Consider the following 25856-nt stretch of genomic DNA (forward strand, 5'->3'; position numbering starts at 1 on the left):
AATTTTTCCCTTATTTGTTGAGATCATTTTAACTTGTGTGCGTAAGTCAGTTTTTGCATGTTTTATTCTCATTGTCCTTAACCGTGGAAGTTCTACTAGCACTCTTTATGTTCCTTCCTATTGAAATAGGATTAAAAGTCATTTGGGAAGATGTTGGCATTTTTAACATTTATCAATTCATGGCCAGTTGTGTGTCATCTGTACTCCATCCACTTCTTCCCGAACACCAGATCATTTTCTCTAAATATTTTAGTATGTGTGGCTAAAAGATAAAGGCTTTTTTTTAAAAAAAAAAAATCCAAGATTTTATTATAAGACCTTTTGGTTGTTCCAGGTGCTAATGAAAGTGAAATGCTTACCAAAGGCAATGATGGAAAGGGGAGGAATGAGGACTTGGATTATCCTTGTATTATGATATTTGGTCTCTAATGATTTTAATTTTCTATAATATTTTTTCATCTTTCATAATTGCATTGATATTTCACTAATTCTTTACATCCATTGCTAGCCTTTGGATTCTGTGAGTATAAGGAGCCTGAATCTACCCTCCGTGCACTCAGGTTATTGCATGACCTGCAGATTGGAGAGAAGAAGCTGCTTGTTAAAGTTGATGCAAAGACTAAGGCACAACTTGATGAATGGAAAGCAAAGAAGAAAGCTTCTAATGGGGTATGTTTTCTGTAGTGTTACCCTCTCTAGGCCAATTGTGCTGTTTCAGTGTAAATGCCTTTCTCATTATAAATGAATCTTATGTGGGGCTTCACAAGATCATCATCATAATAATACATGCTTATGGCTAAAATGCAGGAGGGTGTTTTATAGTTTGTAGTTATTTTAAGTCTTTTATCTACCCACAGTGGGTGGATGACTGTTGGTTTGCTTGTTCCAGGTTGGGATGAAGGTAGTAAGGGAGGCTGGACAAGGTTAACTTGCCAGAGAAAACACTGGTACAGACTATTCCAAACAGAGCTAATTCATTAAGGCAGCTTTGTAAGTAAGTACAAAATATATTTCAACCTACACAATTTTTATTAGTTGCCCTTTTTTAGAAGTACACAGGTTCTAAGATGAATGAAAATAAGTCTTACTACTTTCTGCAGTTGGATAGCTTTGTTCAGACTATATTAAGTTAAGCTAAAGTAAAGAAAATTTTGTGTGTTGTAACGTATATGTTAGTACCCCTTCCTAACAGAACAAAAAATACCTAAAACCTGAGATATTTTTCCTTGCTTTGCCTTCCTAGTTTCTTTTGGTGCCTCAAGTGGAACAGATCTATATTAGATTATTGCCTTCCACTGCCGACAAAAACAGGAATTACAAGAAAAGTAGCCTTTTCGCTCTCTAGTTCAGATTTTCCTTATCTTTCTTCAAAATAGAAATAGCTTTCTTTTTTTATTATAAAAAAATTGTACATTCTTTGTAAAAAATTCACAAAATAAACCCAAGTATGAAAAAGTAATTAAATACTATCTATAGTTGGTGCAGTGGTTAAGAGTTCAACTGCTAACCAAAAGGTTGGCAATTCAAATCCACCAGCGGCTCCTTGGAAACCCTCTGGGGCAGTTTCTACTCTGTCCTGTAGGGTCGCTATGAGTCAGAACCCACTCGATGGCAGTGGGTTTGATTTTTTGGTTTTGGTGTAATCCTATTACTGTAAGTAACTATTGTTGAACCAGTAGGTTGCATATTTTTCTGGACATTTTTCTCCAGATAAATACAGTTTTGATGGAAATATGTGAGTTTTTTTGTTTTTCTTTCAGAAAAACAGTATTGAATTCTAAGTACTATTTTGTAAACCATTTTGTTTTAACTTAATCTTGTCTTTCCTTGGACTTTTAATTATATTTTAACTGATTTTCCTGGGTTTCCTTTACTGTCATCTGACTATTAAGAGTAACTGCCTATATTTCTAAAACATAAGTATAAATTATGTCAACCTCTGCTCATGTACCTTTAATTTTGAATTTCTTAAAGAGTAAAATCCCAGTTCTTAGCATGGCATTTAAGACTGGCTCCAATCTACCTTTCTATTTCTGGCTTGCCCCTACCTTCCTCTCCATGTGCCTTGCTGATGTCTCATGTTTTTGTTGCCTTTCCAAACTCCCTGTTGAAACTCTATCCTTAGAATTGTAATTAAAATATCCCTTGTTTCATACCTTCATCGACCATACCCTTGGTCCTTCTCAGGCAGAACTAAATTCTCTATGTTCCTATATTAAGTAGGTTTTTACTGCTGTGTGTCAGTCTAGCTCTGTATCATATATGGTTTATATCTCATTCTTATATCCTCCCTCGACATTTTGTGCGTACAGGGTAGAAAGGGCAATAAATCCTTTTCGTCTTGTACCTCCCAGAGCACTTGGCACAGTATCTTGCCCATAGCAAAATGGAGTGAGCATTTATTGAAGAACATTTGCAGTTATACTGCTTGCCTCATAGTCTTGATTACTGCTTACATAGTTTTATAAGTAAATAATGATAAACAATTCTCTAAACTGTAAATTATATCTGAAATCAGAAGTGTTGCCTGTCACATCACTAAAAACTTAAACTGCAACAAGAATTTTCAGATTTTCCTTGCTGCGTTAATTGAATTATTATTTAAAATAAAGCATACATTCAATGTCTTCAAAGTTTTTCGTCTAATTTCCCTTGGACTCACTGTTTTACTATGTTTAATCATTAGCTTGTGGGGTGGTTTAATTTGTAGCATTTGTAAATGGTGTCCTAAGATCTCTGAACATGAAGTAAATCACTTTATTATGTATTTATATAAACAAAGAAATGTACAGTTTTGTGATTTTGGATTTCATTTGTAATCACCATGAGCCAGAAGAACCACATTTTAAATCTGCTTCTTTCTTCCAAGAATGGAATTAAATCTCAACAACAACAAAAAATAAATTATAAAGTTAAAAGAAAAGAATGAAATTAAAGCCATCGCCAGTAAAAATATATAGAACAGTTATTTCAGATAAAATGGAATTAAAACAAATAAACAGGCATCACTTTTATTTTTCCAGTTATATGTGTACCTCTGGATGTACTTGGCATGGTGCCCAGAGTTACTTGAAGTCACAGGACAGACAGTGTATTTTCCTAGAGTGTCAGTTGTACTCAACGATATGGGTTAAAGGAAAAAGGTTGAGCAGTTCTATTTTGTATAAATTTATTTTCTTCAATAACTTAGCATATATAATTACAGTCGTTTGTCACTTAACGTCCACAATATATCCTGTGAAATATAGGATGTTAGGAGATTTGGACTTCGTGTGAACACCGTATTATATACAGGTAGTCCCCGGGTTATGGGCACAGGGAGGGGGGTGCACAGAGAGTTGGCCATGGGGACCAGGTGGGGAGCAGGTGTGCGGGTGCTGGGAGTGCATGGCTGGCAGTGGCAGCCCTGGCTGCTGCCTGTGGCTGCTTCCTGATCGTATGTGGCAGCCACCGGAATCCCGCAAGTGCCCCAGGCCCTATGGTAGGAGCAGAGGAACTGCGGCAGGTGCTGCCCTGTGCCAGAAGCGAATGGCTGCACGGCTGCTGGGTGGGTGACTGAAGCCAGAAAGAGGGGAAGGAAGAGATGGAGGCGGAGGAGGAGGAGGAGGCACTGCGGGGATTGGAATGGACCCTGGAGGCCCCATTGCTCATTCACTCTGGGGATTTGGGGTCTTTTAAAACCATTAGAGGGAAATAAACAAAAGGAGAGCCGCTTTCCCTTGATAAAAATAAAAACCTTACGGTAGCACAGACATATATGCAGCCCAAACGGATGTTATGGCAGTGCATGACTGCATATTGTAGAGTGCAGATTTGCTGTGGTTTTTTAAGCTTAAGCATGAGAAGTTGAAGGTGCTTGTTCTTTATTGTTAATTTCTTAGAGAAATTTAGAAAGCAATGATGTGGATAATAGAGTGAGACATTGAGAAACTGATATGAGTTACTTTTATTCAGGCATTTTCTTCTGATTCACAGGCAGAAAGAAAACACAATTAGTTGTATAGTTCTCATTGACTAAAAGAGAAATACAAGTTTGTCTAGAAAGAGTCCTTTTTTCTGACATAGAATTTCAAGAATTCTGTACCTTGTGTAAGATGCCTTGTCAAACAGTCTGGTTAAAATGTTGCAGCATTTGTAGTAGCAACTTTTTTTTGCCGTTTCTTTTTGTCCTTTAGTAAAACTATTTCACTTGAGGCAACCATGCCAATCTAGTCCATGTTTTACTGTTTTCTGGATGTCGTGCAGCAGCACTATAAGAATAGGTACATCTGCCGGATTGTCAGGAGTACTGGCTGTTAAGCATACATTCAGGAATGAAATCTGACAAGTGTTTCAAGTACAGATACTCTCTGGAAGAGAAACACGCACATTTAAGTTCTAATAGAGGACAGAGGCTCCCAGTAAAACACCTTCACGTGTTTGCCTGGAAATTAGTCTGATGGAGTTTTCTGAAAAAAACTCTGGATTTGCTTAAAAAGTTAGTTCTCAAGGAGATTCTTTTTCTGGACTGTAGAAGTCAGTGCCAAAGAGTGAGCCCAGTGGAGCTATTTTATGATATTGCAGGTAGTAGCTTTACTGTTGACAGCCATAGCTTGGTTCTTTTAATTCCTCTGAAGAGAGACAAATAATCAGGCCAGATATTCAGTTGATTATTGTGAATCTCTTATAATAATGCTAAACCTTTTTGCCCACTAGTATTGAATGGGTTTCCTGATTTCTGAAGTGGAAGAAGAAGCTGGAAATCTGGAAGTAGTTTATGACTGAGAAACCAGAGGTAGAGCTTTAGATGAAACTTGCCAGTCTGTGGAATGTCTTTCTAACGAACAGTAACTTCTCTTTTTATGATATGATTATTTTTCTGTTTTTCTTAAATCCACAATCAGTTAAGAAATTTGGTCTTAATAAAGTTTCCTTCTAAAATTGTACATTCTCTCTGTAGATCTAGAGGCAGTCATTTGCTAAGTAGTGTAAGTTAGTTCATTACATATTTATTTCTAAGTTAGTTAAAACTGGCGAATATTTTAATTTTGACTTAGGGTGGAATTGATAGGGAATTTAATGGCTATGAGTTATGTGAGTAGGACTCTGGATTTATAGCCCCATTTCTATCCCTGTTCTTAGAAAAGCAATGAGATATGGAGGGCTCATGGGAAGGAATTCAAGATGTAGGGAAAATGCCAGTGACAGACTGGTACTTCCTACAAAGTTTATAATCATAGTACAGAATTTAGGTGTCAACACCTTAGTGTTTTCGTGTTGAAATAATGTGCCTCCTGTGTGTATCAGAGGATCTAATGTCTCAGTGCCAAGTTTCTGGAGGGTTAATTTTTTCATTTAAACCTTGGATAGAAGCAGTGTATCACTGAAGGGGTTTTTGAGAGATTAGCGTAAATTAAAGACTTGATTGTAATACATTATTGACTTAAAATAAGAAAGGAATACATCACCACAGTTACAGTTTGTTATATTTTTGGTTAATAGTTTTAATAATTTCATTATAGTTCTTGGGTAAAATATCTCAAAAGATGTCAAGTAGAAAGTTGGCTATAAGAAGATTGGATTGAGAGGCAGGTGTGAGAAAGTAAACTCTTGTTTATAGTGATTAGTTGCATAACAGGATGTGATGCCTTATATTTAAGTTATCCATGTCATAACCCCTCTCTTAACTTGTATTTTTAGATGCTTGAGGGCAAGGTTATCTCTTTTTTCAATTTTGAATTTTACACCACCTAGCAGAGTCTTGCAGACAGTAGGCACGTAATAAGAATTTGTTGAGCAAATTAAGAAAAAAATTCTCGTTGAATAGGTATCCTTTGGAGAGAGCATTCATAATGCTGGTGGTAGAGTTATGAAATCACTGCTGGTTTATATTGTTAAGCAGTTACAAGGTGTGAAATTCACCTTGAATAGAGTTTCCGTATTTTGACTAAGAACCAGGCATTTGTGCGTAAGTGCGTGGTTCTTGTTTGTGAAAATATTCACAGTATGTTTACTGAGTAAATATTTTGGGGTATGCTTGTATATTTAGTTTCAAATTACAAAGATAAAAGTGACTTTTGTCTGTTGTTTTGTTTGTTGCTTCTTTGTCAGGTATTTTTCCCTTTCCGCGTTTTGTCAGTAGTTGATAGTAACTGTAAATTATCAAAAGTTTTGAAGTCATACTCTATATACTGTTTGTAGTTTCAGCTGCACTGATTCCTTAATCAGGGAGTTTAAAATAGTTTAAAATTAAGAGAGAAACAAGTAGCACATTAGAACCTGGTAATTTCTTTTTCACAGAGACATAGAGTTAACAGTCTAGACTTTTCTTAAAAAATTGTTAATAAAGTCCTACAAATATTCAGTTACTTATTTGTGAGACCATTACAGCATGAATTTTTTAAAAAAATTTTTTTGCTACGTTAATATTTTCAGGTCATGGAGAGGAAGACGTGTAGTATTTAAGAGTTTATTTTTTTTATATGAATATCTAGTTTTTTTTAAGTAGTATTTTCATATTATAAAAATTGTATAAAATGGGGGAGAGGGGAGAAGCATGATTTCAGCCCCTAACCTACCTGATGCTTGCATTTTTGTGTATATAGCTGTCTAGTGCTTTCTTGTTTATTTACCCTACACATGCTTTTGTTTGTTTTACATGGTGGCTATTGTAGGGTACATAAAATTATATTTTCGTTTTTTCGCAAAACTAAATTGACAGAGTGTTTGATATTGTAGCAATTAGTTATTTAGTAAATATTGTTAAATTGTACAACTATTGGCCAAGACAATCTGAAAATGATAGTCCTGCCATTTAATGTTTTTTAGCTGGTTAGGAGCCAGAATTATAGTTATCAAGGGAGAAAAGGAAAAGAAAATGATAAAGTACCAGTGTCTCAGGAGAAAACTAAATAGAACAAATGAAACTTAGTTTTGTGAAGTTAAGAACAAAGCCAACTCTGTATTTAATTGGACTATGGAGATGCTTTAGAGAACACATTGTTTTTCCTTTTTGTTTGTTTGCCAACTCTTGTATTAGAATGATTTTCATTTTTTTGTTTGATTTTTTTTTTTCCCCCTCTCTCGAATTTGCCTTGTTGTTTAAGAATGCCAGGCCAGAGACTGTCACTAACGATGATGAAGAATCCTTAGATGAAGAAACAAAGAGACGAGATCAGATGATTAAAGGGGCCATTGAAGTTTTAATACGTGAATACTCCAGCGAGCTCAATGCCCCCTCACAGGAATCTGACTCTCACCCTAGGAAGAAGAAGAAAGAAAAGAAGGAGGACGTATGTGTTACTGATTTCTGACAAAGCAGTCATTTCTACAGTTTATTTTTTACGGTGTCACTCTCGTGCTTTGATTGCATTTCAACTTTTTGAAGGGAAAACAGAATAACTAGTATTTGTAACAATACACTGTTAAGCCTAATTTGATTGTGCTTTACCAACTAGCTTATCCTCATCATTTTGACCAAAATATTTCTGTTCTATATGGTGGAAATGCACTGGCATGGATTTAAATTCAGTAAAAAAAACTTGAGTGACAAAGTTGAAACTGATATTAAGGGATAAAGGAAGATTAAAAAAATATTGGGGTGGAGGTCATGAAGGGAATGTCCCTGTTTTGCCTTACCCCTTAATTGTGGTTTATCCCCTAATTATGGTTGTTCTGTCTCTGTTACAAGCATGTCTCTGCACAGAGGATTTCACATGTTCTTTAATTGTCAGAAGTCTTTCTTTTATAAGCCACGTCTTAGTCCTCTCCGCGTATAATGTTGTTGAACATCTGACTGGAGGACTATGAAGGAGGAGTGCATGATGAAACATTCCTCCCCAGTGTACTCCCTACTTTGTCAGCCTAAGCTGTTTGAACAGTAGGGAGTCCAAGTTGAAAGGAAACGTTTTTGTTCTCTCATAGTCATTTCTTTGGATAAACTTAGGAAAATTACAGGAAGTGTTCTTTAAAAATATTAGGAACATTTTATATTCGTGGTTGTATATACTATGAGAAAGTGCTATAAAACATTGTGATTGTCTAGGGATATCTATGATTTATATTATTATTTTTATTTTAGTGCCTTATTAGGGAATCTTCAGTTTTCTTTGCAGCCAAATTACTTGCGGTTACTTGGCTCAGTTCTTCCTAATGGTCATAAAAACCCATTTAGTGAAGTTCCAATCTACTTGAAATAAATTTAGCCTATTTGGAATCTGTTGGAAAGTGCTAATGTGTTGGGGTATGTAGTCAGTCAGGTATAGGGTAATTGAGGCCTCTAAGGCTGGCCTGTTAAGTTAATGGAGAAAGAGAAAAATAAACATTGGTTTCATATGCGTTGGGAGGAGGATATGAAAGAAATCCTAACCTATGGTAGGAATTATGGGTGACTTTTGTTGGTATGATTGTTTCCTATATCCTGGAGAGGATCAAGGAAAACGCCCTGTTCTCGTGTATTGTTCACTATCGAGTTGGCCCCCTGCTCGTGGCAATCCCATGCAAAATGGAATGAGACATTTCTCAGTCCTCTGCCATCGCCATGATCAGTTGCAGATTGGACCATTGTGATCCATAGCTTTACCTTGGCTGATTTTTAGGAAGTAGTTCACAAGGCCTTTCTTCCTAGCCCTAGTGTATTAGACCCTCCTTATTCCATTGTTTGGGGGTGTCGGAGGGAGAGGAGGTGGTGGGTAATATGAGGGGCTGTAAAGAGTGAGTGAAATTTTTTTTTACTGTCGAGAAAATTTCACAGAAATACTGTATTGCTTAAAGTATAAACGTACAGAGCATTGTTTTGTAGTGTGAACTCTTTTTTAAAACAATCTTTGTGGATTTTTCCGCAGATTTTCCGCAGATTTCCAGTGGCCCCGCTGATCCCTTATCCACTCATCACTAAGGTTAGTTTACATTGTAGGCTTTGACACTAACTCTGCTTACTGCTGATTGCTGTATTTGTGATTCTTGTCCATCTCATCTTTTTTTTTTAATTGTACTTTAAGTGAAAGTTTACAATTCAAGTTAGTGTCTCAAACAAAAATGTATGCATAATGTGACCCTAATTGCTCTCCCTATACTGTGACAGCACACTCCTCTTTTCCACCTTGGATTTCCCATGTCCATTCAACCAGCACCTGTCCCTTTTTGCCTTCTCACCTCGCCTCCGGACAGGAGCTGTCCATTTAGTCTCATGTATCTACTTGAGCTAACAAGCACACTCTTCGCGAGTATCATTTCATGTCCCGTAGTTGAGTCTAATCTTTGTCTGAAGAGTTGGCCTCGGGAATGGGTTTAGTGTTGAGTTGACACAGAGCCCGGGGCCATGCTTTCTGGGGTTCCTCCAGTCTCAGTCAGACCATTATTAAGGCTGGTCTTTTTACTAGAATTTGAGTTCTGTACCCTACTTTCCTCCTATTCCGTCAGGGACACTCTGTTGTGTTCCGTCAGGGTTGTCATTGGCGGTAGCTGGACACCATCTAGTTCTTCTGGTCTCAGGCTGCTGCAGTCTCCAGTTTATGTGGCCCTTTCTGTCTCTTGGGCTAATACTTTCCTTGTGTCTTTGCTGTTCTTCATTCTCCTTTGCTCCAGGTGGGTTGGGACCAATTGATGCATCTTAGATGGCCGCTTGCTAGCTTTTAAGACCCCAGATGCCACTCACCAAAGTAGAATGCAGATCTTTTTCTTAATAAACTTTGTTATGCCAGTTGACCTGGATGTTCCCTGAAAGCATGGTCCCCAGACCCCCATCCCTGCTACTCTGTACCTCGAAGTGTTTGGTTGTATTCAGGAAACTTCTTAACTTTGGTTTAGTCCAGTTGTCCATCTGATCTTTCACTGTTTAACTTCAGATTGTTAGGTTTGTTACTGTAGAATGTCTTTATTTACCATATTTTTTTAAGACTTGTACAAAACAAAAACTTTTATCTCTTTGTATGGTTGCATACTGATTTTTATGCATTTTCTCCTTCCCATTTGTGTTTTAGGAGGATATAAATGCTATAGAAATGGAAGAAGACAAAAGAGACCTGATATCCCGAGAGATCAGCAAATTCAGAGACACACACAAGGTAGTATTCTTATTTTTTCACTTGTTACCAAACTAGACTTTTTACAGAATCCAAAGCAAACAGACAAAAAGAAAATCAACCTTACAGTAGAATTAATTTTAAATGATTTTTGTAGGTTTAATTGATAATTAGATAGAAACCAAGAAACAGAAGACTATACCATATTAAAGAGGTCCTTGACATAGTGTGCTTAGGTTTTTTTTCAGTTACTGATTGCTCTGCAGTCATCTCACTTTAATGTGAATGAAAGAGTTTTTTTTTTTTTTTTTTTTTTTTTTAAAGATTTCAACATAAACATCAAGGTCAGGTTTAAACTAGATTTAGGGGGGCAGCAGGAGGACGTACACAGTAGTATATTTCTGGGGGCAGTTTAACTTAGGAAAACCTTTTCTGTAGAGCTGAAATAAAAATTTAAGATTATATTTGTATAGATTTAAGTTGAGAGGGGGAAGTTTTAAAAAGTAGGTCAGTGGTTACCAGACTTACCAAATTTTAGATGCATGGAAGAACTGTAAATTCCCATAAAGCTAATCTATTCATTGACCCCCACCATTATGATAGAGATCATATGGTGACTAATGCAAGATGAAACTCTCAGCTTGGAAGGTAACAAGGAATAGGATGTAAGTATGAGCTTCTGTTTTTTATTATATTTATGGATGCCCCCTCAGAAAAATATGCAAAGGGGTAACTGGCTTGGAAATGGAGTATTTGTGCATAGTAAATCCCACTCACGAGTTTTGCCTATGAAAGCTTCTCTTATTGACAGTGCATCTGTGAATGTTCGCTGGTGTGGAAGGTAATGCTTATGGACGGTGAAATGCAAAAACTGCATGAAATAGTTTGTTATTAGAGGTAATAAGATGTTACTGGTTCTTATTCATAGACTGAGCGCGGCCTTTGACTCAGAAATGTTAAGTGTTCACCTTTTCTTTTCAGTCTTACGCTTTCAAAATCCCAAGTTGACAATTAATGATAATTAATTAATCCTGCTGAACAATTATTATCCAGATACGCAACCCTAGCTCACATACAGAGTGTTTTTTCCAGAACTGAATGTGTCTCAAAGCACAAATGTTACTCTCCCAAAATTAATTTTGAGAGTTAAAAACGGTAGTCTGTGGGAAGTCAGTTTTGGTGAATACTTTTGGTTAGGTTTAATATTCAAAATCAGGATCTGAGTAAGCTTGAAAAGAGTATACAGTTGTGTGTGTGGTTTACCCCCTTTTGTTGTTATTTATTTGTTATGTCATGTCATTGGTAAATGATGAGAAAATCATGTTCTAAAAAAATAATTCAAAAGATGTTTGCTTCACAGTTTGAGAAGCTGTCAGGCATTTGCCTTTCATGGGGGGAATGTTTTGAATTTCCAAAATGTCCTTTAAAAATTAAAAACAAAATTCGCAGTTTTTTTTTAGTGGGGTGGTATGGTTAAAGGGGATATTTGGAACTCCAGTAACAAAAAATGAGCTCAGTGAACCTTTGCATGTTTTGGAATGAGTTTATTAAATAACCACGGACTGTCAGGGTATCAGCGTGGCAGGGGGCGTCCATTTACAGCACGGACGAGTCTGAAGAGAGAACGAGGTAAGATTTATGATTTTTTAATCTGTCCTTTTTTCTTCATCACTTCATAGTTTTCTTACACCTTTCTGTAGTTGCCCCATTTCATTTTTCTTCAGGTTTTTTTGGTCATAAATACATATTTGTATATATACCCATATGTGCTATATATGTAACTTTTTAGAAAAGCAGTTAGTACAGACTAGATTCATTCATTTTTTCATTTACTTAGAACAAAACTTTTGAAATGAATCCTGAAACAAATTATTAATCATATAAGTAAAATTATACACTTAAGAATAAGCAAGAATAAAAGACTCAGGAATTCTACAAATTATTATTGGAACAGCTAAAATCTGTAAGTATCTGTTATCTCAGAAATAAATAAATTTCTTTGTAAGTGTATGACATTGAGGTAAGTTTTATATAGTCTAGCCTCATTTAATAGTACAAATTTTTATGTTACTAGAACTGTTTCAGAAATGAGGTTTTGCCCTTATAATTTTCAGTTTCTGTCCTGTTTCTATCATTTCTTTTCTCTTCCCTTTGTAATTTCAATGTATTCAGTATTCGCTTTGCCTGCAGTGTACTTTGATATTGACTGGTAGAGCAGCTGAATATATTGATCTCTCATGCGTTAGCTTTTCTTTCATAATCCTCTGTCAGTCCTCTGATCCATGAGCAAGAGAAAAAGTATCTTTAACAGGTAAGATTACTTTTTAAAGTTGTTTTAAATGCCTTACATAACTGAGAAAAGAAAAAAAATGCACATTTTATTGTTGCAGTTTAAATTTCAGTGACACTAAACATGGAACCAAAGGGATAAATGTGTTTTGTTTTTCCTGTTTGGGGTATTTTTTTTGTGAGTTTGTGTAGAAACCGTGTGGTACACTGGTAATCTTGTCAGGGTACAAACTTGGTCTGACTTTGTTATTTGGTTTATTTGTGAACCATGTACTTGCTCTTCCTCCCAGAAACATAGCTTGTAGGCAAGGTTAATCCAGTGTTGGCGATCCATGTCCTAGCACAACATCTGTAAGTTAATACACAATCGTTGCTTCCAAGGATGGATTTATCATTGTTGATGTATTTTTTATTGTCTTATAGGCATAATGGGCATAAATGTGTTGCTTTTAAAACTAAGTTAAATGAAAATATTAAAATTTGTACATTTCTGCTTGAAGTGATTTTTAAACTTTTTGTATTTGGTGGGCTGTCCCTCTTGTAATGGTGAGATAAATGTTTCCATAGAAAATACGGCAGATCTTGGCTGAATTCAGCTCGTCTTCCTTTTGGAGGGTGGGAGAAGCAAATGGCAGATTATTTTTGTTGCATTGTAGTGACCTGACTCTATTCCCCAACCCCCTTGAAACTCTCTCAACTGGTAAACCTATATATAGGTAATGGGAAGTCTGGGGTTATAATGAGTATCGGTAGTCCCACTGATTGACAGAAATTGATAATGGCCAGAATTAAGTTTTAATTAAGTCCTGAGTGGATGATTATATTTCTAAAAGTTAATGTGAACCACCACATTTCCCATGATCATTTTAGTTATTGCATAGCCATTGTGTGGCCAGCCACACTTGACACAATCTCCCAGCATCCAAGATTGGAGATTCCTGTCTGTAGAGAACATGGTTTGCCTGAAATCTGTCTGATCTTGTGATTGCTTCAGTTTGATTTGTCAAGTTGAAAACCACAAGTATTTAGTATTAAAATACCAGTAGTTTGGTGTTTTTGTTCCCAATATTGGGCAGTGCGCCGGGAGTAATCTGAATACTGGAGCTACAGAGTTAACTCTAAAAGTGCTTTTATTGGTTTCTAGAAACTGGAAGAAGAGAAAGGCAAAAAGGAGAAAGAAAGACAGGAAATTGAGAAAGAACGGAGAGAAAGAGAGAGGGAGCGTGAAAGGGAACGAGAAAGGCGAGAACGGGAACGAGAAAGGGAAAGAGAACGTGAACGAGAAAAGGAGAAGGAACGGGAGCGGGAACGAGAACGGGATAGGGATCGTGACCGGACAAAAGAGAGAGATCGAGATCGGGATCGAGAGAGAGATCGTGACCGAGACCGAGAAAGGAGCTCAGATCGAAATAAGGATCGGAGTCGATCAAGGTAAGACTTTTAAAAAGTTGCCATTTCCTGATACCTTTAATAGAACCAAAGGTTGAGAATTTTCTTAGCCTTGGTGCTGCCTTTCTTACACACACACACACACAGCACTGGTTAAAATAACATTTTCTAACTTTATGGTTAGCGCACACCAAGTGTCCACCCAGTGTTTTGGGCAAAGACTTGATTCCTTGTTGTCTCCCCGGGTTGATGGGCATTTTTCCTAGTCACCATTTCGTTGAGGTCCTATATACTGGGAAATCAGTTCTAGCACCACCACTTTTAGCCCCGTATGTCTTTATTTGGTCCTATAGCCCACTGGACTACCATAGCTTACTTCCTTCGCTCTAAATTTACTCTCTCTCAGTCCTAGAAATTTCATGTTTTTTTCTTTTTCAAGCTAATTTTAATTATATTTCTTTGTTAAAGCTTTCTGTCTGATTGTAGCTTTAGGTCAGTCTACCGTGTTCCTGGAATTGGAAGTTTTTAATCTTTAGTGGTCATTGAAATCCTTCCGTTCTTTCTCCCCTGATACAACCATTGTTGAGAATTCGATCTGTATAAAATCATGTTTTTGTATTTTTGCTACATATATGTATCCATAAACAATATATTTTTTCATATATATGCATTTACATAGGTTGATGTCATCGTACTGTATGTATTCTGCAATTTGGTTTTATCAGTCTGAATCAAATTTTTGAGAACTTGCAATGCTAATACATATTCCCTTTGCCACTGAGTCAATTCTGACTCATAACGACCCTACAGGACAGAGTAGAACTTACTGTGGGGTTTCCAAGGAGCATCTAGTGGATTCGAACTGCTGACCTTTTGGTTAGCAGCCATAGCTCTTAACCACTATGCCACCAGGGTTTCCACTGCACCACCAGGCCTCCATAATTCATATAGGTCTATTTTATTCATACAACTTGGTTTTTAGTGGTTGCAGAGCATTTCATCATACTCCTGTACCAAAATATATGTTGCCGGTTTTGTGTTCTTTTCTCATCATGTAGGTTCTAGTTATAATCTAGTTCTTTGTGTTTTTTCAAGTTAGCAGGTACTTTTTTTTATCACCTCTCAATTACCATCTTTGAAATTCCATTATAAAATTAGTGGCTAAACTGCTAAATACAAGACTTAATTTAAGCTAAACTCACAAACTACCCAATTTCTCACTCCAGTTAACAAACAAAACTTACAGATGTATCTAGGAATTTAGAAACGGAAAGGATTCAAGAGCCTTCTCAAAGTATTTATTTTATTTTGTTTGTTAATTCATTAAGAGTTGAGTCATCTACTCTTGCTCACCTCCTGCCCTTATGAACTAGGAATGTGTTTGCTACAACTCTTTATTTTCCTGCAGTTTGTTTCACATAGCTTGGTTTTTATTATAACCTTTAATCTCAGTTAGAATATTATATGTGTGCTGTTCCTTTAATACCTTATTTCTACCGTATTATATATCCAGTTCATTTATCATCATTAGTGATAAATGATATGAGGCTCTATTATTATAGGTTCATATAAAAACCGCTTTGTGAGTTTTCATAGTCTTCACAGCATGGAAAAAGTGGGGCAAGATTATCATCTTTTACAGATGAGGAAAGTGAAATGAAGAGATAGCTTGCCTATGTTTTCATTGTAAGGTGGTTGTTACGAGCCTGGTGGCACAGTCATTAAGCGCTTGGCTGCTATCCGAAAGGTCAGCAGTTCGAGCCCACCAGCCGTTTTGCGGGAGAAAGATGGCTATCCACTTTTGTAAAGATTTACAGCTTTAGAAACCCTGTGGGGCAATCTATTAAGTATTGATACCTATTGTGCCATCATTCCCTGAATTAGGAAGAGACATGATTTAAGCCTGGTGGCATAGTGGTTAAGAGGTACAGCTGTTAGCCAAAAGGTCAGTGGTTCAAATCCACAAGGCGCTCCTTGGAAGCCCTATGGGGCAGTTCTACTCTGTTCTATAGGGTGGCTATGAGTCAAAATTGACTCGACAGCAGTGGGTTTGGTTTTTTTTAAAAAGGGCTTATACTTTGATTCACTTTTAACCAAATAAATTTTCTTTAACTTTCTTTAATTCTAAAACATAATTATTGTGTAAACTTAGAAGTTACAGATTAAAAAAGAAAATAAAAATTGCCCATTAGGCCATCACCCAAAGATACTGTTTTTTCTTTATACAGTCTCATTATAGACTTCCTTAAGTATATTCTTCTTTTTTACACAAAGTGGAGTCATATAGTTCTATTTTTTACTCTTTAAAACAACTTTTCTCTCTCATGATCTGAGGCTAGCTGTATATAATGGTTTGTATGTGATTTCAAATCTTTTTTAGTACATGTACGGGAATGGTATCATAATTTACTTAGCTGTTAAACTCTTTTTTTTTTTTTTAATTTTTTAATAATGTGTTTTTGGTGAAGGTTTACACAGCAAATTAGGTTTCCATTTAACAGTTCCTACACAAATTGTTCAAGTGACACTGGCTACGTTTTTTCAGTGTGTCAGCATTTTCATTATTTCCCTTCTGATTGTTCTGTTTCCAGTAATCTAGTTTTCCTGCCCCCTTAACTTCTCATCTTTACTTTAGAGTACTTGTTGACTGTTTTGTCTCATATAGATGATCTTTTTAAAGAAGCACAGTACTCATGGGTAATATTTTTTATTTTATGAACTAATCTGTTATTTATCTAAAAGGTGACCTCAAGGGGTAGTTTAGGTTTAAAGTGTATCTGAGGGCGATAGTCTTGGGGAGTACTTCAGTCTCAGCTGGTCCAGTAAGTCTGAATTTTTTAAGAATTTGAGTTCTTTTCTACATTTTTTTCTTCCATTCTATGAGGATCCATGTATTGTGGCCCTGATCAGAATGGTTGGTAGTGATAGCCAACCACCATCTAGTTCATTTGATCTCAGGGTAGATGAGGCCGTGTTTTGTGTAGATTATTAGCCCTGTAGACTAGTTTCTTCTCTGAGTTTTTGCTTTTCTTCTTTCTCTTTTGCTCTGGACCAGTAAAGACCAATATTTGTATCTAGATGGCCACTCTCAAGCTTGTAGGAGTCCAGACACTACTCACCAAACTAGGACGTAGAGCGTAAACTTCATGAACTATATTATACCAGTTGACCGAGTTGTCCCATGAGACTGTGGTGCTAAACCTTCAAGCTCAGAAAACCAGTCCCATGGGGTGTTTTGTTATGTCTAAGAAGTATCCGTAACCGCCCATCCATGTGCTTTATTATATATATGAATATATATGCACGCACATACATACACGTATGTATGTATAGATACATCTGTATATGTACACATATGTGTGTAACTATATACACATATGCATACATACATATATAACCACACACATTTTTTGATTGTTTCAAAATTATATGTCAAAGCATTTACATCCTTTTTTCATGTGTACTTCTTAGTGACATCTCTTACCTTGGTCAGGCTATGCGTACTTCACCCATATTCAGTGTCAGCTGTCTAGACACCAAGTGTCTACTGTCTAGAGACTAATTCTCTCTCTCCTCCCCACCCATCCCTAGTAACCACCAATGAACTTTGGTTTCTGTATGTATACCTATTCTTGTCTTTTTATAAAAATGAGATCATACAATATTTATCCTTTTATGATTGGCTTATTTCACTCAGCATAATGTCCTCCAGATTCATCCACGTAATAAGATGTTTGGAGAACTCATCGTTATTCTTTATGGCTGTGTAGTATTCCATTGTATGTATATACCACCTTTTGTTTATGCATTTGTCCGTTGATAGGCACTTAGGTTGTTTTCATCTTTTTGCTGTTGTGAATAGTGCTGCAGTGAACATAGGTGTACATATGTCTGTTTGTGTCTCTTCTATTTGATTTCTAGGGTATATACTCTTAAGAGTGGGATTGTTGGATCATAAGGTTCTAATTTTAGATTTTTGAGGAAGCACCATACTGTTTTTCCGTAGTGGTTATACCATTTTACAATCTTAGTAGCAGTGGATAAGGGTTCCAGTATCCTCACAGCCTTGCCAGCATTTGTTGTTGTTTTGTTTTCTTCTTATGAGTACCATTTTAGCAGCTGTAAGATGATATTTCATTGTAGTTTTGATTCACATCTCTCTAATGGCTGAGTGCGAGTATGTTTCTTGGCCGCTTGATTGTATTCTTTGGTAAAGTGTTCTGTCCTTTACCCATTTTTTTAATTGGGTTGTTTGGTTTTTTGTTGTTGAGTTGTTGAAGTTTTTGATATATTTTAGAGATTAGACCCTTATCGAATACATTGTTTCTGAGGATTTTTTTTCCCAGTCTTTAAGTTGTCTTTTTACTCTTTTGATAGTCTTTGATGAGCATAAGTATTTAATTTTTATGAGGTCCCAGTTGTCTCATTTGTCTTCTGATGTGCATGCATTTATAGTTACGTTTGATGATCTATTTTTTTTTAAAAAAATTAGGTTCCAGTCCCTGACAGAGCAGGAGAAAAGTGGGGTGCAGAACTCAAATTCTAGTAAAAGACCGGACTTAATGGTCTGACTGAGACTGACGGGACCCTGGAAGACATGCCCCGAGACTCTCCATTGGCCCAGAACTGAAACCATTCCCAAAGCCGACTCTTCAGACAAAGATTAGACTGGATTGTAGGACATAAAATGATACTCGTGAAGGGAGTGCTTCTTAGCTCAAGTAGATACGTGAGAGTAAATGGGCAGCTCCTGTCCGGAGGTGAGATGAGAAAGCCCAAAGGGACAGGAGCTGGTTTAATGGACACGGGAAACAAGGGGTGGAAAGGAGGAGTGTGCTGTCACGTTATGGGGAGAGCAGCTAGGGTCGCATAGCAATGTGTGTGTGGATTTTTGTATGAGAAGCTATTCCACTAGTCTGTGTGTCTATCATTGAACCAGTAGTAGACCATTGTGATTACTATAGCTGTGTAGTATGTTTTCAGATCACGGAGTGTGAGGCCTCCTGCTGTATTCTTATTCTTCAGTATTGCTTTGGCTATTCTGGGCCTCTTTCCTTTCCATATAAAGTTGGTGATAAGTTTTTTCCATTTCAGTGAAGAATATTGTTGGAATTTGGATCGGGACTACATTGTATCTATAGATTGCTTTTGGTAGTATTGATGTTTTCACAATATTAAGTTTTCCAATCCGTGAGGATGGAATGTCCTTCCTATTTTTGTAGGTCTCTTGTAGTAGAGTTTTATAGTTTTCATTGTATAAGTCTTTTCTGTTCCTGGTTAGGTTTATTGCTAGGTATTTTATCTTTTTGTGTGCTGTTGTAAATGGTATGTATATAGCTGTTACCATTGATGGACATTTAGATAGTCTCTAGTATATTTCTTTTATAAAATAATGATGTGATAAACTTTTGTTTTTGTCTTTAAGGATTGCTGCGTAGAAATAGATTAGCCAAGCCAGTGATTCATAATTTTTTTTTGCCTAAGTATTGCTGAAATACTCTTTGCTCTACACCTTTGCCAACGCCACATCCCTTGATGACTTTTAATGTGTTTATCAGCACTTTGTATTTCTTTTGGGAATTACCTGTTTGTATTTATTTTCCCTCTTGTATACCATTATGTGATTGTGTAGAATTCCAGTATATGATTCCATAATTAATCATTCTTCAGTCATTTTCCAGTCCTTTGTAATAACTTAATATTATCCATTTTTTTTTAATTGCTGTGAAAAATGCATATTCCATTTTTGTTTGTTTTCTGAGATACCGGTAAGCATTAACTTTGAATTTAGAATGCAATTCAGAATTTAGGACTGGGATTAATTGTATCTTCCTGATGATTCCAATTCTATAGAAATATGCTAGATTCTGGCTTGTGATTTTATATCTTATTTTATAATGTATGTTGTTCTCCTTTCTCATGATTTTTAAGGGAAAACAGAAAACAAACTGGCAGATATTTAATCTTTTGTTTACATAGAGAGAAGAGCAGAGACCGTGAAAGAGAACGGGAGCGGGAAAGAGAGAGAGAGCGGGAACGAGAAAGAGAACGGGAGCGAGAGAGAGAGCGAGAAAGGGAACGGGAGAGAGAAAGAGAAAAAGACAAGAAACGAGATCGAGAAGAGGATGAAGAAGATGCATATGAAAGGAGAAAACTTGAAAGAAAACTCCGAGAGAAAGAAGCTGCTTATCAAGAGGTAGATTGAGGAAATGCTTTTTTTCTTGCAGCTTCATACTTGGTAGATTGTCAAATTTTGCAGAGATCTTCAGGTAGTATTTTTAAAGCTTTGCCAAAAATTTTTTTTTTTTTTTTTTTTTTTAGCGCCTTAAGAATTGGGAAATCAGAGAAAGAAAGAAAACTCGGGAATATGAGAAAGAGGCTGAGCGAGAAGAAGAAAGAAGAAGAGAAATGGTAAGATTCTGGGTTTTTTTAAAAAAAGGTAATTCTTCAGGTAAAAATCAGATCAGATTTTGACTGTTAACTAAAAATAAAATTTCTAAGTTCCCAGTTCAATAATTTAATTTTTGCATATTTCAAACAACTGTGACCATTCCATTACACCAGAATCTTCTGTCCTCCTATTTTTCATGTTTTTGCTGCACATAAAATTATTTTTTTGTATGTAATTAAAATAAAACTATCATAGAGTGATGTATAAAATAAGAATATACAGAACATTCCTTGATTAAGAATCTGCAAAACTGCTGAAATTGAGGATGCTTTGGTAGTGTTCTGTGAATTGCAGTGCATTTGGATGGAGCAGATAGTGTACTGGGAAGAACTGCTTTTATAAATCAAAATTAGTGTCTCTGTATATAACATTTATGAACTATAGCTTTTCCTCATATTGCCATGTTACTCTTAACTACATGATAATTGTAAGAATGAATTTTGTCTTTTGCATTTATATTGTTGATTATAACAGTGAAGTGTTTGGCATAGGTTGTAATTAAGAAAAATGAGAAGAAAATTTATTTTATCATAGTATTTGCTTCAGTAGTATGTTCCATGTGTTCTGTCTTTGCCAGAATTTCATGAAAGTTTCTTTATCTCCAGTTTGGAGATTATTCTTCCAAAAACTTCACTGAAGTTAGGAATCTTCTTCAAATAGCTTTTGAACATGAGACATAGAGGGAATTTTTGTAAGTAACCAAAAGGAGGGTGCATGCAGCTATAGATAGATAGTATGGGTTTTCTGGATATTAGATCCTCTAACATCATAGAATTATTTAAAATAACTTTAACTTTTTTTGTTTTATAACTCATTTTAGGATTTCCTTTTCATTCCCAGATAGAAAATAGGAAAGAGAACAATGTAGCAAGAAGTGTAATTATTTGACAAACGTTTTACCATTGTGGAATAAACTTCTTGGAATCTGTTTCCATGAGCAAATCTGAAACCTGTCTTTCTAGTGAAAAATTCCCTATTAGTTTTTTGTTTTTTTTAATACTTGGGAGCTTTAAAAAAAATTCAGTTACATAAGTAGTTGTTTGCTTATAAAAATGTTCAAGCAACACAAGTACACTAAGTAAAATGTGGAAGTTTCTATCCCTTCAAGAGGAGAGTTTCTGTTTATCTGTTAGTATGTACATAATGGGCCTTTCTATGTGCTCATACTTTAATAATTGTTTTATTTAGATATTTCTAAGTATTGTCATTGCCATTCCACCTTACCTATATTTATTCGTTTGACAAATGCATGTTATATTGCAGACTTATGCTAGGTGCTGGACATCGGAGAATAATAGTTCTTACTTTTGAAAAAGTGGTCAGTATAGTCAGAGGAGATAAAGGTAGTTACTCCAAAGTGTATGTGTTTAAGGTACTCTGAAGGTTCACGGTATTTTGGGTGTGTAGAGAAAGAATGACTAATTCTGCTGGGGAAGGGATTGATCATGGATAGAATGTTAGGTTGGGGAAGTCTTTATAGAGAGGTGAGATTTGAACTGAGTGAAATTATTAAAATTTTACCATAGTGAGATACCTATCATAATCTGCTTTGTTCAGTTGTTAGATATAATATTTGTTGTAACTGAAATTCCAGTAGGAGTAAGAGATTCCTAATCTTTTGTGGTTTATTCTAGTGAGTTTAAAGTTTGGCAGGGATTACCTTCAGATTGATGCATGAATGTGTATAAAAACTACTTTTGTAGCATCATCTGCCTACAAAATAAAAAATTGAAGTATTTTTGTCTAGTTAACAAAGTCATTAAGATAACTTGCAGTTTTGTTTCCTGGTGTGCTCAGGTTTCATTAGATAATAATTACTGTACTTCAAACATTATAATCAGAGGTCATTTATTTTAGCATACTGTATGTGGTTTTCATTTTACAGATAAGTTGTGTAAGTCTTACACTGTTTTACAGGTAAAAGAGAAAAATATATATAATGTGGTTTGCACTTAATGTCTGAAGTATATGAGAATTATAAAGTTTAGATTGTATGGATAAGGAAAATCTATTCCCAAGAAAGGGGAATGGGGTAATCTCAATGATTTCTATGTTAATTTTGCACCTTTGTTGTTCATTTCCTCAAAGGCAAAAGAAGCTAAACGACTAAAAGAATTCTTAGAAGATTATGATGATGATAGAGATGATCCCAAGTATTACAGGTAAAGAAGCCTTGCTTTATAAGAGTACTTATACTTTCAGGTTTTTATTTGTATTTTTTCTTGTCATCCTGAGCGTTCAGGTTCACTAGGTGGTAAAAGAAAGAAATCTTCACACTCTGTCTTGTAGCAAGCCCTATAGCTGACGATAGTAGTTTATGTAGTTGAATGCGCACATGCTGTTTTGTGGAGGAAATATAGCTATTGGAAAATGATCAGTAATTCTGTGCATGTTTTTAGGGGAATGCCCATGATAATAGTATAACCGGTTTTTTCCTTAATGTATTTTAAAATAGGTCTGATTTTTTATAACTCCTATTTATAGTTATCTAGAGTTGTCTGTAAATTTTTGACTTCAAGGATTTTAAGAGTGGTACATAGCGATCCACCCTACCCCCCCGCCAATTGATCCATTAATGTGAAGTGAGAGTTGAGAAGTCAGACTTCCCTCATCTCATTGTTCCAAGCCATTTCTAAACTACTTTTCATCCTGGCACTTACCATACTATGGCAGACTTGTCCTACCCGCCCCCGCCGCACCCCATCTGTAAGTTCCCTAAGAATGCGGACAATGTCTTGGCATCATTTTATTTCTAGTGTGTCTGACATGATGAAACTGTTTAATATATAATTGAATTTAATACATTACAGCCAAAAATAGTCAAAAGACTGAATTAGCAACTTAAATGGAAAGTGCCAAAGTATTTGACTTTAATGTAGAAAGTACCAAAAGAAAAAAGTTCAGTTAAATTATCGAAGGATAGAGTAAAATATGGCAGTGCTTAACTTAACGTTCCCAGACATAATAAAGTGCTAGCTAGCTAGACCAACAAATAGATATAACTTCCACTTTCTGTTCATTCTGCATTACTTCCTTCTGGGATTTTTACACAAGGGAAATAATTAAATTGAGGATACAGAATTATTCTTAGTGGTACTTATGCTACTTGTATTATTTTTTCACAGTTGGGCATCTAAGAAAAGACAAACTATGTGCTGGGGTTTCCAAATAAGAGCTGTCTTCTTGCTTCTGAAAGCTACATTTCTACTTGTTTTAGACACTTAATTTAGAATGATTTAAGAGCAAGGCATGGGAATAAATGAGGAGGCAATGCTTACTTATAAGCTAACATGTAAGAGCACACTGTTTTGGGTGTTCTGCGGACACAGAAGTCTGTAGTCTCTTAGCATACAGCTTTTAGCTTTGAAAAAAACTACTATTGGAGACATGTGGAATAGTCGATGATCTAGATATTAAATTAAGGCCTGTTATGATTTATTCTTTCAGGGGAAGTGCTCTTCAGAAAAGGTTACGTGATAGGGAAAAGGAAATGGAAGCAGATGAGCGTGATAGGAAGAGAGAGAAGGAAGAGCTGGAGGAAATTAGGCAGCGCCTCCTGGCAGAAGGACACCCAGACCCAGATGCAGAGCTCCAAAGGGTAAAATATTCTCAGATCTGTAACATTTGTTTTTAGAGGATTATCATGTCATCTTAAGCAAGCCAACCATGACATAGTTTATCACTGAGGAAAATACACTTTATGATGATCCCTGTATCTTGCGTGCTATTTTTTGAGAGAATATTACCCAAATCATCAATATTGATTGATTTAGAACTTTAATTATACTAAATATATTACTGATGTCTTACTGTTTTGTTTTCTGTGAAGTATTCCCTAAGATGAATAGAATTGTCTTTTATGAAACTTTGCTATAAAGCTTTCCTTCCAATAGTTTGCTTTGACACATAGGTCTTTCTGTTGTTTGAGTTCCATCTCAGTGCCAACTCATATATTTTGTTTCCCAAATAAAAATGCTTTCATGCATTTTTTTTGTCATTTAAAAGATAAAAAAATGATGTCATAGTACATGACAGTACCCTGTTCTTGCATTGAAGAATACAGTCTCATTTTAGAAAAGTTTTTAATAATCAGGAATCTAATAATATGAATTGTCCATACCACCTTTTTTTTTTTTTTTTTTTTCCAAGAAAAAACCTGTTACATACTTAAGATTAACAGAAACCATATTTTGTATGTCATTTTTACTTTTCAAAATGAAAGTATTATTTTTTTCTATTGATAAAATGCATACAGGCAGTCCCCAAGTTACGAACAAGATAAGTTCCTAACTGTGTTTTTAAGACTAAGTGAAGTTTGTAGGTAAGTCAAAACAGGTGCATATGGTTCTTACTTGGCCTTACTTTAGTGCAAGAAAGAGCTCGACACCTTTTCAGTGATTTAAAAGCTTCACGTGCAGCAAGTGAAGATGATTGTGATGAAGAGTTTGTTGAGAGTAGGGGTTGGTTGACTCGTTTCAAAGTGGGGCAAATTTATGTAATGTTAAAGGGCAAGTACGAGTTATCCATGAGTTGTAAGTCCGTCCTTCATAACCTGGGGGGGACTGCCTGTACTTACGTGAGTTAGTAAAATGTTCAGACAGCATAGAAAAGAATAATGATGAAACTAAAACCATCTTGAATTCTTATCAGCCACTTAGAAACACTGTAAATGCTGTGGTGAACAACCTTTTAAATGTCATACACAAGTGTACATACCTCTCCTTCAGATATAAGTTTTATAAGGTCAATTATAATTTACCTGCTCTTTTCTAACCTTTTATATCACTACTATCTTCTACCTAGAATTTGACCATTTTGTAGCCCTTATGTGATCTTTCTCTATATCTTCACTATCATGGCATTTTGCCGGTTTTTTTCATCTTTATCAGTATAAAATTTAGGTGTAGGTTTTTTTTGTTTGTTTTTTCGTTTGCTGACTACCAGCGGGTTAGAACAATTTATAGGTTGTCTAACAGGCTTTTTTTTTTTTTTTAATGAGCTGCTATTTAGTGGCGTTATGTTATGCAGAAATTTTAAATTTTTATGTAGTTGGATACTTCTGTAGTTTTCTATTGTTTCTTTTGTTTAATGCTCAGAGAGATTACTGCTCTATTCGCTCAATTTTTACTAATACATTTATAGTTGTTTCATTTTTTAATTATCTTCGATCATTTCAGGGAGAGGTGTTTGTTTAGGTGTATAGTCTTTTGACTCCCAATTCCCTTCCTTTCTCTTATTTTTCATTACCCTGTTGTTAATAAATACAAAAGTATTAGCAGCCTCAGCTAAGACCTACAGAGAACAAATGATAGCGTATGCCAAGTTGAGAATTTGAGTTACCTTTTCATGTATTGTCTGTATTGTTATGAAATAAAACTTTTGATTATACTTTTTAAATAAAATTAAAAATTACTTTATCCTTCTCAAATTCAGCAGACTACTGTGTATTTATCTTTGTTCCTCTGAAGAGCTAATATACATTAAAAAAATTTGGCATAGTACATGCTGTATTTTGTCACAAATAATGCATGCCTTCTGTGTTTGCCAACCATGTGCCTCCCCCCGTGAGGTATTTTCATAAGTGCCGTTATGCCAATTTTTTTTACATGTTGCTGTAAAAAATTGTAGCATAGCACGCTTATGAAAATACTTGGTGAGGGGAGGGCATGGTTGGCAAACAAACATAGAAGGAGTGCGTTATTTGTGTAAAAATACGGTCGTACCTA

At 35.6% G+C, this 25856-nt stretch overlaps 1 protein-coding gene across 12 annotated transcripts in view; it reads left to right on the forward strand.

Moving 5' to 3' along the window:
- Window positions 1–25856, forward strand: part of RBM25 (RNA binding motif protein 25) — a 50471-nt gene that overhangs the window by 17168 nt on the left and 7447 nt on the right. For 11 of the 12 annotated variants that reach the window (XM_004371012.3, XM_023726341.1, XM_023726342.1 and 8 more), the window contains 9 exons: window positions 509–669; window positions 7086–7271; window positions 8823–8876; window positions 9960–10043; window positions 13435–13721; window positions 19659–19875; window positions 20001–20090; window positions 22219–22292; window positions 23578–23728. In XM_004371012.3, coding sequence (XP_004371069.1) covers window positions 509–669; window positions 7086–7271; window positions 8823–8876; window positions 9960–10043; window positions 13435–13721; window positions 19659–19875; window positions 20001–20090; window positions 22219–22292; window positions 23578–23728 — 1304 coding nt within the window. The remainder of the gene's footprint in view (window positions 1–508; window positions 670–7085; window positions 7272–8822; window positions 8877–9959; window positions 10044–13434; window positions 13722–19658; window positions 19876–20000; window positions 20091–22218; window positions 22293–23577; window positions 23729–25856) is intronic. The other variant, XM_023726351.1, reaches the window with a different exon arrangement.

This window comes from Trichechus manatus, unplaced genomic scaffold (genome assembly GCF_000243295.1).
Source record: "Trichechus manatus latirostris isolate Lorelei unplaced genomic scaffold, TriManLat1.0 scaffold00010, whole genome shotgun sequence".
NCBI classification, from domain to species: Eukaryota; Metazoa; Chordata; class Mammalia; order Sirenia; family Trichechidae; genus Trichechus; species Trichechus manatus.